The sequence below is a fragment of the Numenius arquata genome, chromosome 21, assembly GCF_964106895.1.
Source record: "Numenius arquata chromosome 21, bNumArq3.hap1.1, whole genome shotgun sequence".
Lineage (NCBI taxonomy): Eukaryota > Metazoa > Chordata > Aves > Charadriiformes > Scolopacidae > Numenius > Numenius arquata.
In genome coordinates, this window is record NC_133596.1 from 6,628,635 (window position 1) to 6,643,664 (window position 15,030).

A 15,030-nucleotide genomic window follows, 5' to 3' on the forward strand; every position below is an offset into this window, starting at 1 on the left:
ATGAGAAAGAAAAGCAGCAAACTCTGTTCCTTGTTTTTATTAAGGGCCATAACAAGAAGGTGAGGGCGGTAATAACAGCATGAATAATCATCTTCCATTTCTTCTGTACCTCTGGCCAAATGGATTATTGAGTGATTATCCCCTTAAGTTGCTTGGAGCCAACACTGATTGTGTGAGATTTTCAATGTGTTTTTCATTGGCTTAATTCTGCTCCTACTGTGAGGAACCAAACTAAACCAGTGCCAGAAATACCACTTCATAAGCTTGCCCTTGCTTCAGAGTACAGCAAAAATCAATATACCAAAACAAATCAACACAGAAATCCTCTACTCTATTTGCATCCTCCTTCACTCTTTGCCCTCGGGTTTGCCACCGACATCGCAAATATTTCTGGTGCACCAGTCCCCATTTGCAGCAGAACAGCAAAGTCTGAAGAGGAGCTTTGCTGGAACCGATGGCAGTAAAAACCAGGTGCCGTCGTAACCCCCAGGTCCGTACAGACTCTCTGTAGTTCCACACGCACCAACCCCTCCACGCACCCAGCTCTGTCAGATCCCCTGGAGCCCTGCCTCAGTGATGGATCACCAGCCTCCCTACCACCACAAAGTCCTTCCCCAGCAGAACACTGTCCCTTTCATCCACGAAAGGAGCCGAGCACCGGGCAAAGACCCACTGACTGCTCTGCTCAGCAGGTTCAACCCACAACCAAACACTTCTTTTGCCCTGGAAAAAAGGCCAGTCAGCCAGGACAGTCCACATCTCAGCCCCTACGCAAAAGCTCTCACCTCCATCTGTTGCGTATTATCCCTTTCCCCCGTATCAAGTACAACTGTATCATAGACTGTGACGCAGGCGCCCGTTTTGGAGTGCAGGTGCCATAATTAAAACAGAGCACATTATTTTTCTGGTAGGATGCCCACCATCAGCTCAGGCTGCAATCAAAATAGTTATTGCAGCTGGCAATCCAACAGCCTTTAAAGCATAAATGCTAGAGAAGTGTCTCAGAACATCTAATGAAAACGCATCGGATTGCATCGTTTAACCCAGCATTAAATTACACTACACCATACTTCAGTGATTTTTTCCTGCATGTAATTTAAAGGCACCTATTAAGGAAAATTTCCCACCAAATGAACCACTCTCTTTCACTATCTACAGTTTAAATGACATGGTTCCATAGGTGCTAATCTGACACCCCTGTGCTATCCCAGGACAATATTCAAGCTAAGTCAGGTGTAAGGGACTGTGGTGGGAAAACAGCTCGGAGAGGGAGCTGCCCTTTGGAAAACAATCTTGAAGGAGCAAGCAAGTCCCCTTTCACACTCTGTGCCCAGCTAAAGGGGCAGCAGCCAACCTCCAGGCATCTGAAAGGTGCTTTCATGAAGCGTTCAACTAATCCGTCATCAACTGGGGCCAACAGAAAGAGCCCAGTAACTTCCAGTTGACTTTGAATCAAGTGTTATATGGCTTATTCAGCTGGAGAGCTGGCTCATGCACACACAAGTGAGGAAGCTCACTGCCATCAATGAGAGGCTAAATACACATTCAATCTTTCCTCAGAAAAATGGGTAAGAGTGATATTAATTAACATTTGCAACTCTCTCAGTCTTGATGCAAAGGATGTGAAAGCACTGTGCTCCAGCTGCTACAGGGAGAACCCCTTCAGAAATCCATATGTATCTATGTTTAAAAATTCAAGTCTTAGGGGGAAACTAGAAACGCAGCCACATGCAAAGCCAGTGGTCACTCACAGATGTTCTCCTCAGGGCTGCATCACGGAACATAAGCCAAGAATAAAAAGATAAATGCAAGAAGATATGAGGGAAGCTCTCCACAGCAACCCATCCCACCTCAGATCTCCTTACAGGTAGCAGATTTTTTTCATTAAAGGCACAGTTGCTGGTGGGTATAGGGTAAAGCAGTCTACGGGGGGAAAAAAACCCATCTTGTCTTTCCTATCAATATCTTAGTTTTAGAAATAATCTTTCATCCAGAAGAAATTTATTGTCTCCTCCAAATCATGGGCCGAATCCCCAGAGAACCTCCGTGCATTTCAAACACTACAAAGCTGGCAAAAGCGCGACAGGCAGATGCCCAAGGCACAAGGACTTCAACCTGGCAGCAGAACTGAAGCCGACAGGTCTTTGTTCCTCACGAATCATTGTCTGCGAGATACAGAGTGAGTCTTGTATCCAGGAGGGCTCTTCCATGCCACCACTCTGCTGTCCACCCAGTAACCACCTCCAGTGTCCTCCTGGATCCCACAGCCTCCTCCTCCTCCCAGTGCCTGGTGCTCCTCTGCCGGCCGTACCCCCACCTCTCACACACCACATCCCCTCTATTTTCAGCCCGCAGAACCACACAGATCTTTAGCCCATTTCCACTGAGTGTGGATGAAAGACACCCATTGAGCAGGGCTGTCTCTCCATGAGCATCTCCTCAGGCTTCTCTGGCTCAGTTTGTCCCCCAGTGGTCATTAGTTTTCCTCCCTTCCTCTCTGTATTACTTCATTAAAGAAAAAGGTGTTTACAATGCAATGTTAGCTTGATTTTTTTTTTTAAACCATATTGAGAGAATAACTGGTACCATAAAATGTTCTCATTAATCATCAATAAAACAAGCAGAGCATAATCTGAGAACACTTCCAGCTGCCGACACGTAAAAGTCAGTTCTGTCTGCGAGGCAGAATTCGCTGGTGTTACTTAGACAGTTGTCCTTTAATTTTGATCCCTGCAAGGCTGAAATGATGCTCTGGGCCAAAAAAACCATCTCAGCCAGCTTAAAAGGACACTGCAATGACAGAAGAGCAGCAGTATCAGTTCACGTTTGGATTTACTCAGCTTGTTGGAATGATTTGTGCTCAAAACCAAGCTGCTTTCATGTGAGCCAAGCTACAAACAGATCCTGAACAAATACCTTCAGAGGCGTGTTTCAAGCGGCACTAACTCCTTCTATAGTCTCTGCTCATATTTCACCAAGCTACTCCAAGCTACTTTGCTGCCAATCAACACCAGGTCTCATTTTATTCCATGCTCCTTTCTAACCATCTCCTCTGCCCCCTTGGTTGATAATTAAGTTGCTTTTAAATATAATCCCTTGGCTCTGACACACGTTACTACATGTTTTTCTTACCAAAGCACTAAGAAGCATTAGGGAAAATAGTTTTCTCTGCCCCTGAACCTCACACTATGACATACGCTACACCTACTTTTTTTTTTCCCCCCGAAGAGTTAATCTAGCACTTTGCAAACGTTCCTCAACCTAACATCAGACAACCCAAGCCCCTGAGCCAGATGACTTAGGAATCAACTCCACTTTCTTTCCTTCTCTAAGCCAAGTACTATTCATCAAGCCCCAGGAGCCCTTCCCTTACCCCCGACCCTGACAAAGGCTTCATTAACTAAACACAGTGGTCTCTAGGGACAGTCACGAGGCTCAAGTTCCAGCCTGGATGGATTTCTTTGCTCATCTGGGTCAATTCCCAGCAGAAAAGTGTCATTTATAGAGCCTGAAGCCTGCACAGCCATCTCAAATATATAAGGCCTTCACGGCTCAATATGGAAACAGGTACTAAGCATCAAATTTCAATAAATTTAATTTTCCATCCAATGCAATAGAGAAGGAAGACCGTGGACTTGGATTTATTTTATTATTTTTAGGTCCCTTCCATGCTTATTTTTCCTGTACTCTCTCTCAGGTAGCAGAGAGATGCAACCAGATCTCTGACACGCTTTGGCATCTGTATTTTCCATCTTGTTATTACAAACTGAGAACCCCCACAAATTCACAGAAAAGTTCACCAAGTCTTAGTAAAAAAAAATATTCTATAAAAATGCTAGAACAAGAGCATTTCACACTTCAATTTACACATGGATCAGTGACAACATAAGCTACAGACCAGTTCAAATGAAAATATTTATCTCCTTCCTAAACCTTTTATTCCACCGTAGCAGGTCTAATCAGCTGTAAGCCTAAATATTATAAAAATCGCTAAAGATGTAAGGACAATTACTGCATCTTTGGATAGCAGAAGCTTTTGTGTTTTCCAAACAGCTATGGAACCGCAAACAGACAATTACATTCTTTATTAAGAAAAAGGACCAGATGTCAGCAGTTGCTCTCGCAGCACACAAAAATCCAATTCTGAACGGTTTAAAAGGAGCTGGGCCACCCTCTGCCACCCAACAGGAGCATAATGAATTAGAGTCAATGGGCACCGAAGATTTGTCAATTTTCTATTTGAGACTGCAAGTAATAGCCTTCACAATTCCATTGTATCTTCAACGATCTCCTAAGATTGTATCATTTCCTGGAGACTTTCATTAATTTTGATAAAAGGGAAATCTACACTGTCTGAAGAGGTGCTGTGCTTGAGACATTCTCAAGGTCACGCCATATAGATACAAAAACTTCCTGACCTAAATATTCACCGCATTCCAAAGACAATGTAAAAATGCATACATTTTTACTTTCTTTGGGGAAAATGGATTAAAAGGCCTGGCTGTGAACTCTACCCGCTTTGCATTTTTATTCTCTCTCCCCCCCCTCGCATGCAGACCCCCTCCAGCTGGGGGCTTTTAAGCATTTTACAGATTTAACTTGCAAAAATGAAACGTTATGTTATTTTACAGATGGGAAAACTGAGTAATTTGCCTAATGCCACAGAGCAGAGCAGCCGTGGGGCTCAGAGCAGGACTGAGACACACACCCGCCTTCTGCTCCTGAGGGACCCCAGCACCCCTCGGTGCTCCCCCGGCTCTGCTCACAGCATCCTCCCCAGGGGGACCCACACACTAACGAGCAGTGAAGAAAGCGGCCATCTCGATGCTAACCGATGTCAATATCTATTGACTGAAAGCGAAATTATTTTTGAAGAGCCGATTCTGTACTAATAACGTCAAGAGACTTTCTGTACAGGCTCTTACGCAAGCAGGAGCGGACCAGTCCCCTCCTCACCGTACGGCTCTGCGGGAACACAGCGACTGAGCGACACGAGTCCAATAACAGCCAACAGCTAATAACTCACCGCACCGCCTCCGGCAACGCACGGAACTTCCCTGTGCTGCCTTCTCCCTTCCTCTGTGCCAGTACAGGAGACCTGTTCCTTCTCAAAGCACTCTCTAATCTAAAAATTGAGAAGCACCACGCAAGGGCTATGGGTTAATTCAATTTCTCTTCCTCTGCTGCTAAAAAAAAAAATAAAAAATCTAATCTCACTTGCTCTAACCCCAAAAGCTCACCCACTGGTTTCGGAAATTGACAGTCCTGCTAAAAGAATAAAAGCAGCTCTGTCTAAAATAAATGACTCAAGATGACTAAAAGTGTCTGTGACTATCATTTTAAACACCACATACATACAATGCATAAAAAGATGCTGAACTTCCTCTGTACAGAACAGTTATTGTCTTTATCATTAGCCACCTCTGGTAAGGGAAAGGAGCAACCCCCTGAAAGCTGTCGGAGATCCCGTCAGGCAGGTGGAATTCCCCCGAACACTGTAGATGTGGGCACTGCAGGGTTTACAGTGATCACACATCTGATCACATTCAGACTTCACAAGGCTCCACTGCTGTCGACAAGCCTCGCAGTCACTGCATTAAAAGTCCTTAAGTAAAACCAAACATCAGCCAGAGGAGCCTAGAGGAGAACATAAGATCCTGGGCTTCGGGAATTAGTTGGCATTATCAACAGCAAAGTCCTGCGCTGTCAGAGAACACAGATAAACTGCAAGAGGAAAAGCTGAGGAGGGAAGCGTAGCACATTCTGCAACAAGAGGTTAATGGCAGAGGCCAATAAACCCCTGTCTCAGTGCCCTGCACGTTGGGCTTCGCTGGCCAAAGCCATCAGCAATGTCCTACAGCAGGACACTTCACTGGCACTTCCCCTCCTTCCCTCCATCGCCCAACATCAGAGGGACAGGAGGACTTCAAGAGTTGCATCAACTTGGGCACGAAAGACTAAGAACACCATGATCCTCCCTAGAATTTCCTCATACTACTTAAATTTACCCATTAAAACACCCTGAGTCAATTACTAATGGTATTCAGCGCCCACAGATCTATCAAAAGCAGACTATTCCAGCGCAGAGTCTTAATTAAAATCTGTTAGATGTTGTCCAATTACAGAAAATCTTTCTACACTTAGCATACCTTAATATGAAGCAAGAGTCATTGTGAAGGTTTGTTAGTAGATTTTACCTGCAAACATGGTTAATCAGCAGTTTAGAGAGAAAACAAAAACATTTTTGAAAACAATTTGAAAACAAAGCATCATCTGAGTAACAGCAACACCTTCAGGCCCAACAACAACCACCAGCCTGCGCTAAACAGGGCAGCGAGAGCCATCCCTGGGAGAAAGTCTGTGGTCCAGACACAACACAGAACAACCACCAGCCAGGATACTACTTCCCAATTAGTATTTTATTCAGTGGCCATGAATAAAAGGTTCCAACTGTCAACAAGATCCTATTTTACCAGACACGGTAGAGGCCACACCACAGAGGAGTTGTGTTGCTACCAGACAAGCAATGTCTGGAGAGCAGATCCTTTACTCAGGGCCAACGTCACTCCATCCCTGACCTCTCCATGGGATAACACACTGTGGAAAGACCAAACCCGAGCCAGGGCTCCTCCCAAGCCTGCCACATTCAGCACAGTGGCGGAGAAAAAGCTCCCACCCCCCTTTAATCATCAGCTTTTATCACCCATCCTGATGCACACACTCCTAATACAGAAAAAGTGAACACGGCATCTCAGAACTGAACAGCCCCAGATGCAGCTGCATTAACTCCATTAGGTTTCCTGGACTTTCACATCTCATTCCATCAATTATCTCACAGATGAAGTTTAAATATTTAGCACTTCCCCCGAACAGTATGATGGGGCCACTGGCAAAAGGTTCTAATGCTGCTGGAGCAGCTCAAACAGGTATCTTCTCAGCGGAAAAAAAGCATATTTTATTCTAAAAAGCAGAGAACTTAAATTTAACTGTTTTTTTGTTGTTGGTTTTTTTCCCCCCCATGGAGTTAATGTGAAGCGACAAAAGACTGCTAAGGCAAAAAAGGAGGTAGGATCCTGAAGTTCACTAAAGATGACAAAAGGATTTAGCTGCCCCTCAGTTTTATTTATCTTTATCCTTAGTGAAAAGAACTGTAGTCACCTTGGAGACATGAGGTAGCTATAAAGGAATATGTCACAGGACCAAAGGTGACCCAACACCAAATCCCAACACAAGTTCTGTGTATCACCAGACGGCAAACACTATTTCTCCAGGAAGTTCTTTAACAGCATTGAACCCCAGTAAACCCAGAACCCCAGAGTGTTATTTTAACCCAGGTTTGCATCTCTGCAAGGAGAACATATGGCACATGGGGGGAATTCTCTCCTCCTCCCTCCCATTGTTTGTAAGATCACAAGCTTTGTTCTCCTGATTGGTAATTAAGTACCAGTCACTCTGTCCAATTTTCAAAGAGTAATTAAAAGGTTATCAAGGAGAAACAGGCAAGACACAGGTATTTCTGCTGTATCTGTAAATAGGTCACCCCAGTAGATAATTCAGCTCTTATCACTAGTATCACAGAATTTTAGGTTCAAACAAAATAGTTAATCTTTCAGTCAATTAAATATGGCCAAAGAGATCATATGGTTTTTAACCGCACACTCAGCACATCGATGGCAACGCTCCGTTAATGTGTCTGTCGTTTCCCAGGGAAGGAGGACGAGTGTCTCTAACAAGCAGCAGCAACTTCAGCAGAAGACACTGTGCGTGGTGGCGAGACGTGAACCCGGAGATGAGTTATTCCAGCGCCAGGGAGCTAACGGCAGCGCAGATTTTTGGCTTTAAGCATGAAGCTCTTGCAGTAACGATTGGCAAACATTTCCTCTAACCCTGCACACTCCAGAGACATCAGAATGGGAGAGTTCCCCACAGCTGTGTAAATATAAATATACACCAATATAAATGTAAATATTATATATATATATTTATATATACCTCCTAGTAACTTCTGTGGAAATGCAAACTGCACTACTGAGGTTCTGGCCCTAATAAAGGCTTCTTTTTCTTGACACACTGGCTCAAACAAATATTTCTTTAGCCAAATAAATTCAGGGCCATTGAAACGTTTCCTTTGGACAGGGAAGGAGACCAGCAGACAAGGCAATCGCCCACCCATGTCACGGGGAAGGAACGCCCATGGGCTGCGAGATCAGAGAAGGTTCCCCAGCTTTGTTCAGCACGAATGGAAGCGAGCAGTCTCTCCTGGTTAAAAAGATGGCGTATTCTGTCCCTTGGGTTTCCCAAAGTAGTTTTAAATATCTTTGGAAGGGAAAAAAAAATAATCTGGTTTTCTATATTAACAAGTCCTGGTTTGAGTGCGAATTCAGTGGCTCCCTTCAGGAAAACAGAGTTTGGTATCTAAAACGACTGACTTACCAGATATACTGTAATTATTTTTTCCCTGGATCTGACTGCAAGCCTGAAACTTCAAGTAAGGAAATTAGCAACTAATTTAAGATTCTCACATTAAAAGCCTCCTGCAAGTTATCAGCAGCAGATGAAAAAGCTTGAAGATGTCATGTGGTTTCCCTTCTTTGCTACATTTTTTCTCGTCATGCCACTGTCTGGTTATGCCACGTAAGAACAGCCTGACATGAAAAGGTGCAAAGAGTCTCCCAAATCCCACAGCAATCTCAGATCCCTAAATAACTCCAAATATTCAAATTTTAGTCAGGTCTCTGCCGAGCTCCGAAGCCCAGCCCGGTGGGAAAGCAATCAGGAAACTACCCTGATTGGAGCCTCCTCTTAACAATGACACAATCAGCAAAGCACAAAGGGAATTTGCAAAAAGACTGTTCTTGAGTAACTGCGGTTTCCAGAGCAGGTCTCCACACGCGTCCCGCTGATCCACCGGCAGCTCCGAACAGTCAGGAACTTGAAGGGTGAGCATCTGGGAAGGTTCAGTCTGGTGTAAGGAGCACAAACACTGCTCAGGAGAAGGGAAGCCACATCCAGGCACCCAGGGGAAGTTACAAACCTCGTCTGAACTGCTAAAAACCACACAGCTTTTCTACTCCAGTCAAGAAAAAAAAATCTGCAGCCACCGTCATTCTCAGGTTTTAAAGAAGATTCTGTCACAGCGGTCCCTGCTGAAAGCCAGTGTGCAGTGTTGGGGAAAAGCAAGTTATTTGAGAGAAGCTAAAGGAGCAAGGACTCAGAATGAAGCTCTGATTTTAGCAAACAAAGCAAAGTCATGGCACTGAAAAATGACAACAGCCCTGGATGTCTAAATTAAGATGCTGAAACGCATTTAATGTTCACATCCTCATCACAAACGCACAACGCAAATTCCCTAATATACGGTAAAGCAGTTTATTAGGAAATGTCTCATCGGATTAAGTCTGCTCTTATTCTATTAGGGAACTTTCACACCACATTAAATTGCAAGACAACAGGGCGTTTGCCAGCACCTGGTGAACACCATTATTAACCCCTTCTCAGAAATGCACACAGACATGACGCCGTGACACGTCAGGCCAAGGCACCTCTGAGGAATATACGGCCTAAAGGGAACGGCAGGGTTTGGGGGGGACTAACCATTCTCCATCCCTCAGCGTGAGAAAGCATCAGCAACAGGTTAAGGCACTCGATGTACACCAAGATCATCCCCTTCTCCCAGAAAAGCAGGCATGACCTACTGAAATAAATCTGTAACGCTCAACACTGTAAGCTCCAGAGTGGGAGAAGCAGAGATACGGTTCCCTGTTTAACCGTATTGTTGATCAGCCTTGAACACACTGAACGGTTACCTTCTCCCCTACACAACCATCCTTCCCCCCCCTCCCAGCCGCCTTTCACGCTTGCTTACAGCTTATTTTGGCCTGCCTGCTGGTAGCATGAGCTTTGATGAATGACGCATGGTCATCCATCTTCGGCTGCTGCACTTCTATGATGAATTGAGTACATTTGGAAAGCAGGCTGAGAAAAAAAACCAAAATTGATAGCCACAGGAAAAAGAGAAAAAAGGGAGAGAGAAAAAAAAAAAGAAAAAGACCAGTGTTGAGCAACAGCTACAGAGTTTAATGAGGTGAGATTGATGTACACACACCAAAAAAAAGTATGAGCTGAACAAAGAAGTTAGACACCAAACAGCACAGAGGAGCAAGCTCCAGGTTTTGAAGTCACTATCTAGAAACATCCAGGCGAAGAATGCAAGAACCCGTCATGCGAGAGTCCATATCTCACAAGTCGTGAGAAGTGCTCACAATGTGCTCACAAGTCGCTCACAGCAATACATGGATACAACTTGTCTACAGCATCTTACCAATTTACTCCACCAGGACCCTACTTCTGAACTCATTTCATTCCTGGATTTTGCTTCTTCAGCAGAACCTCCCACTGACATCCAGAGGGCACAGGGAAGCATCTGGCACTGCTGATGAGCAGAGCCATTTGCCGGGGGCATCTCAGGGCAAGAGCAGCATTGACTACCCACCATACAAAGCTTCCCGAGTGGAATTTTATACCAGACGTAGGCATCCTTTACATAATACCCAAAGCACTGTACTACCTTCTGATTAAGTGATGAGGTCCCATAATTAAGATGATTCTCAAGCACAGTTGCAAGGTGAAGATATGATTTATTTGCATAACTGAAATCATCTACATAAAGAGCTGATTTGCACCAGGAAATTTTTTACCTCAGATTTTCCAGTTGGGTTTGACAAGACGCTGAGGTCAAAGGATCTGTCCTAAAGTGGTTTTGAAGTAAGATTAATTTCCAGGACTCTCCATGACTACAGCATTCTTACTAGGGATACTAGCACTATTGTTTCTATTCCTTTTCGAATATATTCCTGTCAGACTTCAGCTGCAGTCAGACACCACCTCAGAGAACAGCAGTCATGTCACAAGTCACCAAGCTGATTTCATCTCTGCCTCAGATCTGGAGGTCCGAGATCATGACTCCTGCAAATGCACAAGTCTGACATGTCATGTAACATTCGCTACCACAGCAATACATTATTCTTTTTCCAAAATCAGCTTCTCACTTGGCTTTTTATTAATACCAGGATGGTATCTGAAAGTCTCAGAGATGAGAATCCATGGAGAGTCTTCACACTATTTTCCTTGGTAACTCCTTACCTCTAAAGCCCCCACAGTTCAGTGGGATGTGAGAGAGTATCACCCCTGTCCAGCTGGTGAACAGACTGCAAGTTCAGGAATTACCCAAATGCACCCACAAAGCATTTGGCAGAGCTATAATCTGAAACCCATTATCCATCCTCCCACTCAGAGAATCTCCCTTGGATTGAGGGAAGCTCCTCTGCACATTAGCTCTTCTTTCCTCTTGCTCCATTTTCTAATTAACTTCTCTGGATGTCTAGAATGACTCTTGATAAATCATTACTGTCAGGCGTTCAGAGAAACATTTCAAACCTTATCAGAGATAAGAAATCAAAACAACTATAAGAGAATTGCTCGTGAAGAAGCACTCCCAGTTTATTGCAGCATAAACCTCCAGCCTAGATTTAATCCCAGTGGTAGAAATGAGAACATGTTTATAAACATCACTGTTATGAACAATGTACCTTGTTCTCAGGTTCCCCTGCTGAGGCAGTCCATCGTAGATAGATAATACATCAAAATCTTCCTCTAATGCAAAGGACTGGAAAACAAGCTGTATCCTGTTCTGCTCCTCGGCAGTGATTGTCCACGTGCAGTTTGCATAATTTGGATATCCATATGGAAAGCCTGGGCTCTGTATTGTCCCGTTTGGGCCCTGCAAAATGTGACTGCAGTTCTGGGCTGGCAAGAGAAAAGACAAAAGTACAAGTCAAAGGGTGTAGGATACACATTTATTATCTTCACCATCAAAACAGATCATACAAGATTCTTTCCACTGAATTCCTTCTCAGATCATGGTCCCAGGGAACAGATAAAGGTAAAATCTAAAGATTCATCTTCGTCATCCCTGCAGGAACTTGGACCCCAGATACCCATCTCTGGGGCACTGCTTCCTCTAGCTCTAAACATAATGGGCTAATAACGGCTGGGTTACAGCAGCTGCCAACTGGAACTGGGAAACCGATGCTTAGAGACATCCTCTCACAGCCCACCACAACGTCCAGCTCTTCATTACACACTGCGCGTTTAGGGATTTATCATGTTTCAGGAGCGCCTGGCCGTGCTGGTGCCTCCAGCGTGAGGGGTTCAGAGGCCAGAACAGCAGAATAACGATGCTAAAGCTGATTGTCCCTTTCGCCCCCAGTTCCGCTCGACTACGGGACGGAAGATCAGGGCTCAGCTGTGCAGACAAAGAGAGACAGACCACCCCTCACCTTGAGAGGCCAGAAACTCTAATGGACATAATACATAATGAGGAACTGAGTCACCAAATGAGTAGTCCGTCTGGACGAGATTGCATAAAAACCGAATGGCAAAAGATCAGAAATTAAAGTTGTCTGGACTCCAGAAAGAGCAGGACACAGTCCTGAGGCTCTAATGAACAAACCATTCTCGAATAGTTATTTGGAACAAACAAACAATCCCAAACCTTCGCAACTTCTCAAAATAGTGGAGGTTTTTTCCCCCCCATCCGTGCTCTTTCACAGAAATATTGCTCACCAGCCTGAAACACCTCCCAGCAGGGAGAAGAGCCGGTGGTTTTTATCCAGGGGCTCTCCACGCAGACTGCTGTAAGGGAAAAGCATGTTCCCACTTGGTCTCTTGTCTGCGTACCCCAAACTGGACACTGTACCACTGCAAACCAGTCTGGACTGTGGCCCAGAGCTGCCATCACCAGTAACACTATGTACCCCCGTCAGACCTGATGGGGAACGTAGGACAGAAATCGCTGGCCAGACCCAGCCTCCTCAGGCTGCTCCCTTTTCTCTCACCCAGCTCCAAAAGGTCTCAGCTCCTCGTGCAGGCTCCACACACAGCAAATGTCTCCGATCAGCGTTCCTAAGGAGCTGCTGCAGAGCTACAGCTGAGAACAAAGCACAGTCCTGTTCCCACCAGGTAAATACTCAACACCTCTCACAAATCCATTTTTCCTTCCCCAAAGCAGTACCTGTGAACACTCCATCCCAAAGATAAAGATCAACTGCCATGATGTACAATTTCTGGATATATGAGATTTTCTCCTCTCTGGGGAAACAGGTACATAAATATGTGCTGGGAACAGCCTAAATGACAAATTCTCCCTAGTGTTTTCCTCTCTCTTCACTGCTACTTTACCCAAGCGTCTTTCTGAGGCACAAAGAAAAATTCACCTCAAACTGGTATAACTCCTACTGGCTTTAATGAAGTAACTCCTCCACACCAAAGCTAAATTCCAGGCAGTTTGCAAGGCAACTGTTTTGAAACCAAAAGCAGAATTTCACCTTTATCCTATGGCCAACACCGATCACTGCCGCCTGTGGCTGTGCTGGCTTTTCTTACTGATGCTGGATTGTTTACCCCAGCTTATGCAGATAACCCAGCCTTTCAAGTTGAAATGAATTAGATTAGAAATTACTTCTTTGATTCCTCATTGCTTTTTTTCAAAGGCAGGAATGGCATTTGCACTTCTGAGTGCCAACCAGCTACAGGTAAAGCGCTGCAGAGTACTGCTCATTAAAGCCAATTATAATTAGATTGACCTACTTTGGTGCAAAAAAAAAAAATGCTTAGTGGAACTTCTCTCTGCAAGACAAAGTTCACGCCTTTACGATCGACCATTTTAGATTCATATTTACTACCCAGGGCATCTTTTTGTATCGTGTTTATTATACCAGAGCTAGGACAGCCCCATAATCCCCCGGGGACTGACGCTGAGCTGGGCACAGAACTCATCACCGAGGGCAGACTAAAGTACTTTGCATCCCTACAGCACCTGGCATCTGCCTCTCTCCGCACGGTTTCTCCATATATTATACAGACAAGAGCGAAATCTACCTCCCTCCTCCACTTCAGCTCCATTTATTTGCAGAGTTCACTGAAAGGATGCATTAACTTGGTGCCAGAAAGCTGCACAGGCCTGGGAATATTACCCTTAGCAGAGTGGTAAAATTAGGCCTGGTTTGGTTTAAAAACTTGGAGACTGCCAGAGATCCGCAAGCTTCAGTTCTCTAAAATTCAATCACATCCTCTTTTCTTCAACCAGACTGGCACTCAACAGGCAACGTGGGGATACCGAATCTCTCTCCACTGCACATTTTTTATTTTATTCATAAGTAAATGTCATCAGAACAATTTAAGGAAATTGGGAAATTAAAGAGGCTGTATCTCTCCATTTCCTGATGGTACAAAAGCTACTGATGTTGCATGAAGTTCAGAAAGCAAATTCAAAGGTCAGAGAGACATAGTTCCAAACACTTCCAAGGTCATATGAAAGGCAAGAAGCCTTAAGATCAATATAAATTCATGCCATCCTTGCCTAATCAGCGATTAAAACAAAGAACAAACAGAGGCCAGAAATATGTACATAATCTTAAACCCGGCTGAAGAAAAACAAATACCTAATAGAAAAATAGGACACAGTTTTATGACATGTCAAATCAATCTACTGAAATATTTCTGTGTTCATGATTCTGACCAAGATGTGCTTTGGACACAGCTGAAAGAAAATTGTTTATTGCAAACAAAAATTAGTTTTCCAAAAGCTGACAATGTGGAAAGTAATATATTCTTCCTCAGCTGCAATAGCAGGGAACTTTGCTTATATTGGACACTGCTGGAAAAAGTCAGCGGGCACGGGAAAGAGCTCCAGGAAGCCCAGGAGAATTTATGCATACGATATAATTTGCTTCCCGAGTTAGTTCAGCTCAGGCTTGACTGACAAAACCTTATCTAAAGTACATGACAAGGAAACAGTTTCTCCTCTGAAAACTTGCAAATGCAAAAACAATTCTCTTTATCCCTCTGCCCCAGAAGCATGAATAAATAGAAAGGTATGAAAGGCCAGTGCCTGTGCTATGAAGTTCCAGGTGAATATCTGACAAAGGACAACATTCTTCCAAGATTTCTGGAGCGTTATCTCCAACCCAG

The 15,030-nt window shown here is 44.3% G+C and overlaps 1 protein-coding gene across 1 annotated transcript in view; it reads right to left on the minus strand.

The window, feature by feature from the left end:
• Positions 1-15,030, minus strand: part of CSMD2 (CUB and Sushi multiple domains 2) — a 290,338-nt gene that overhangs the window by 251,518 nt on the left and 23,790 nt on the right. The window contains 1 exon segment of the mRNA XM_074162076.1: positions 11,589-11,805. Within this exon segment, the coding sequence (XP_074018177.1) occupies positions 11,589-11,805 (217 nt within the window).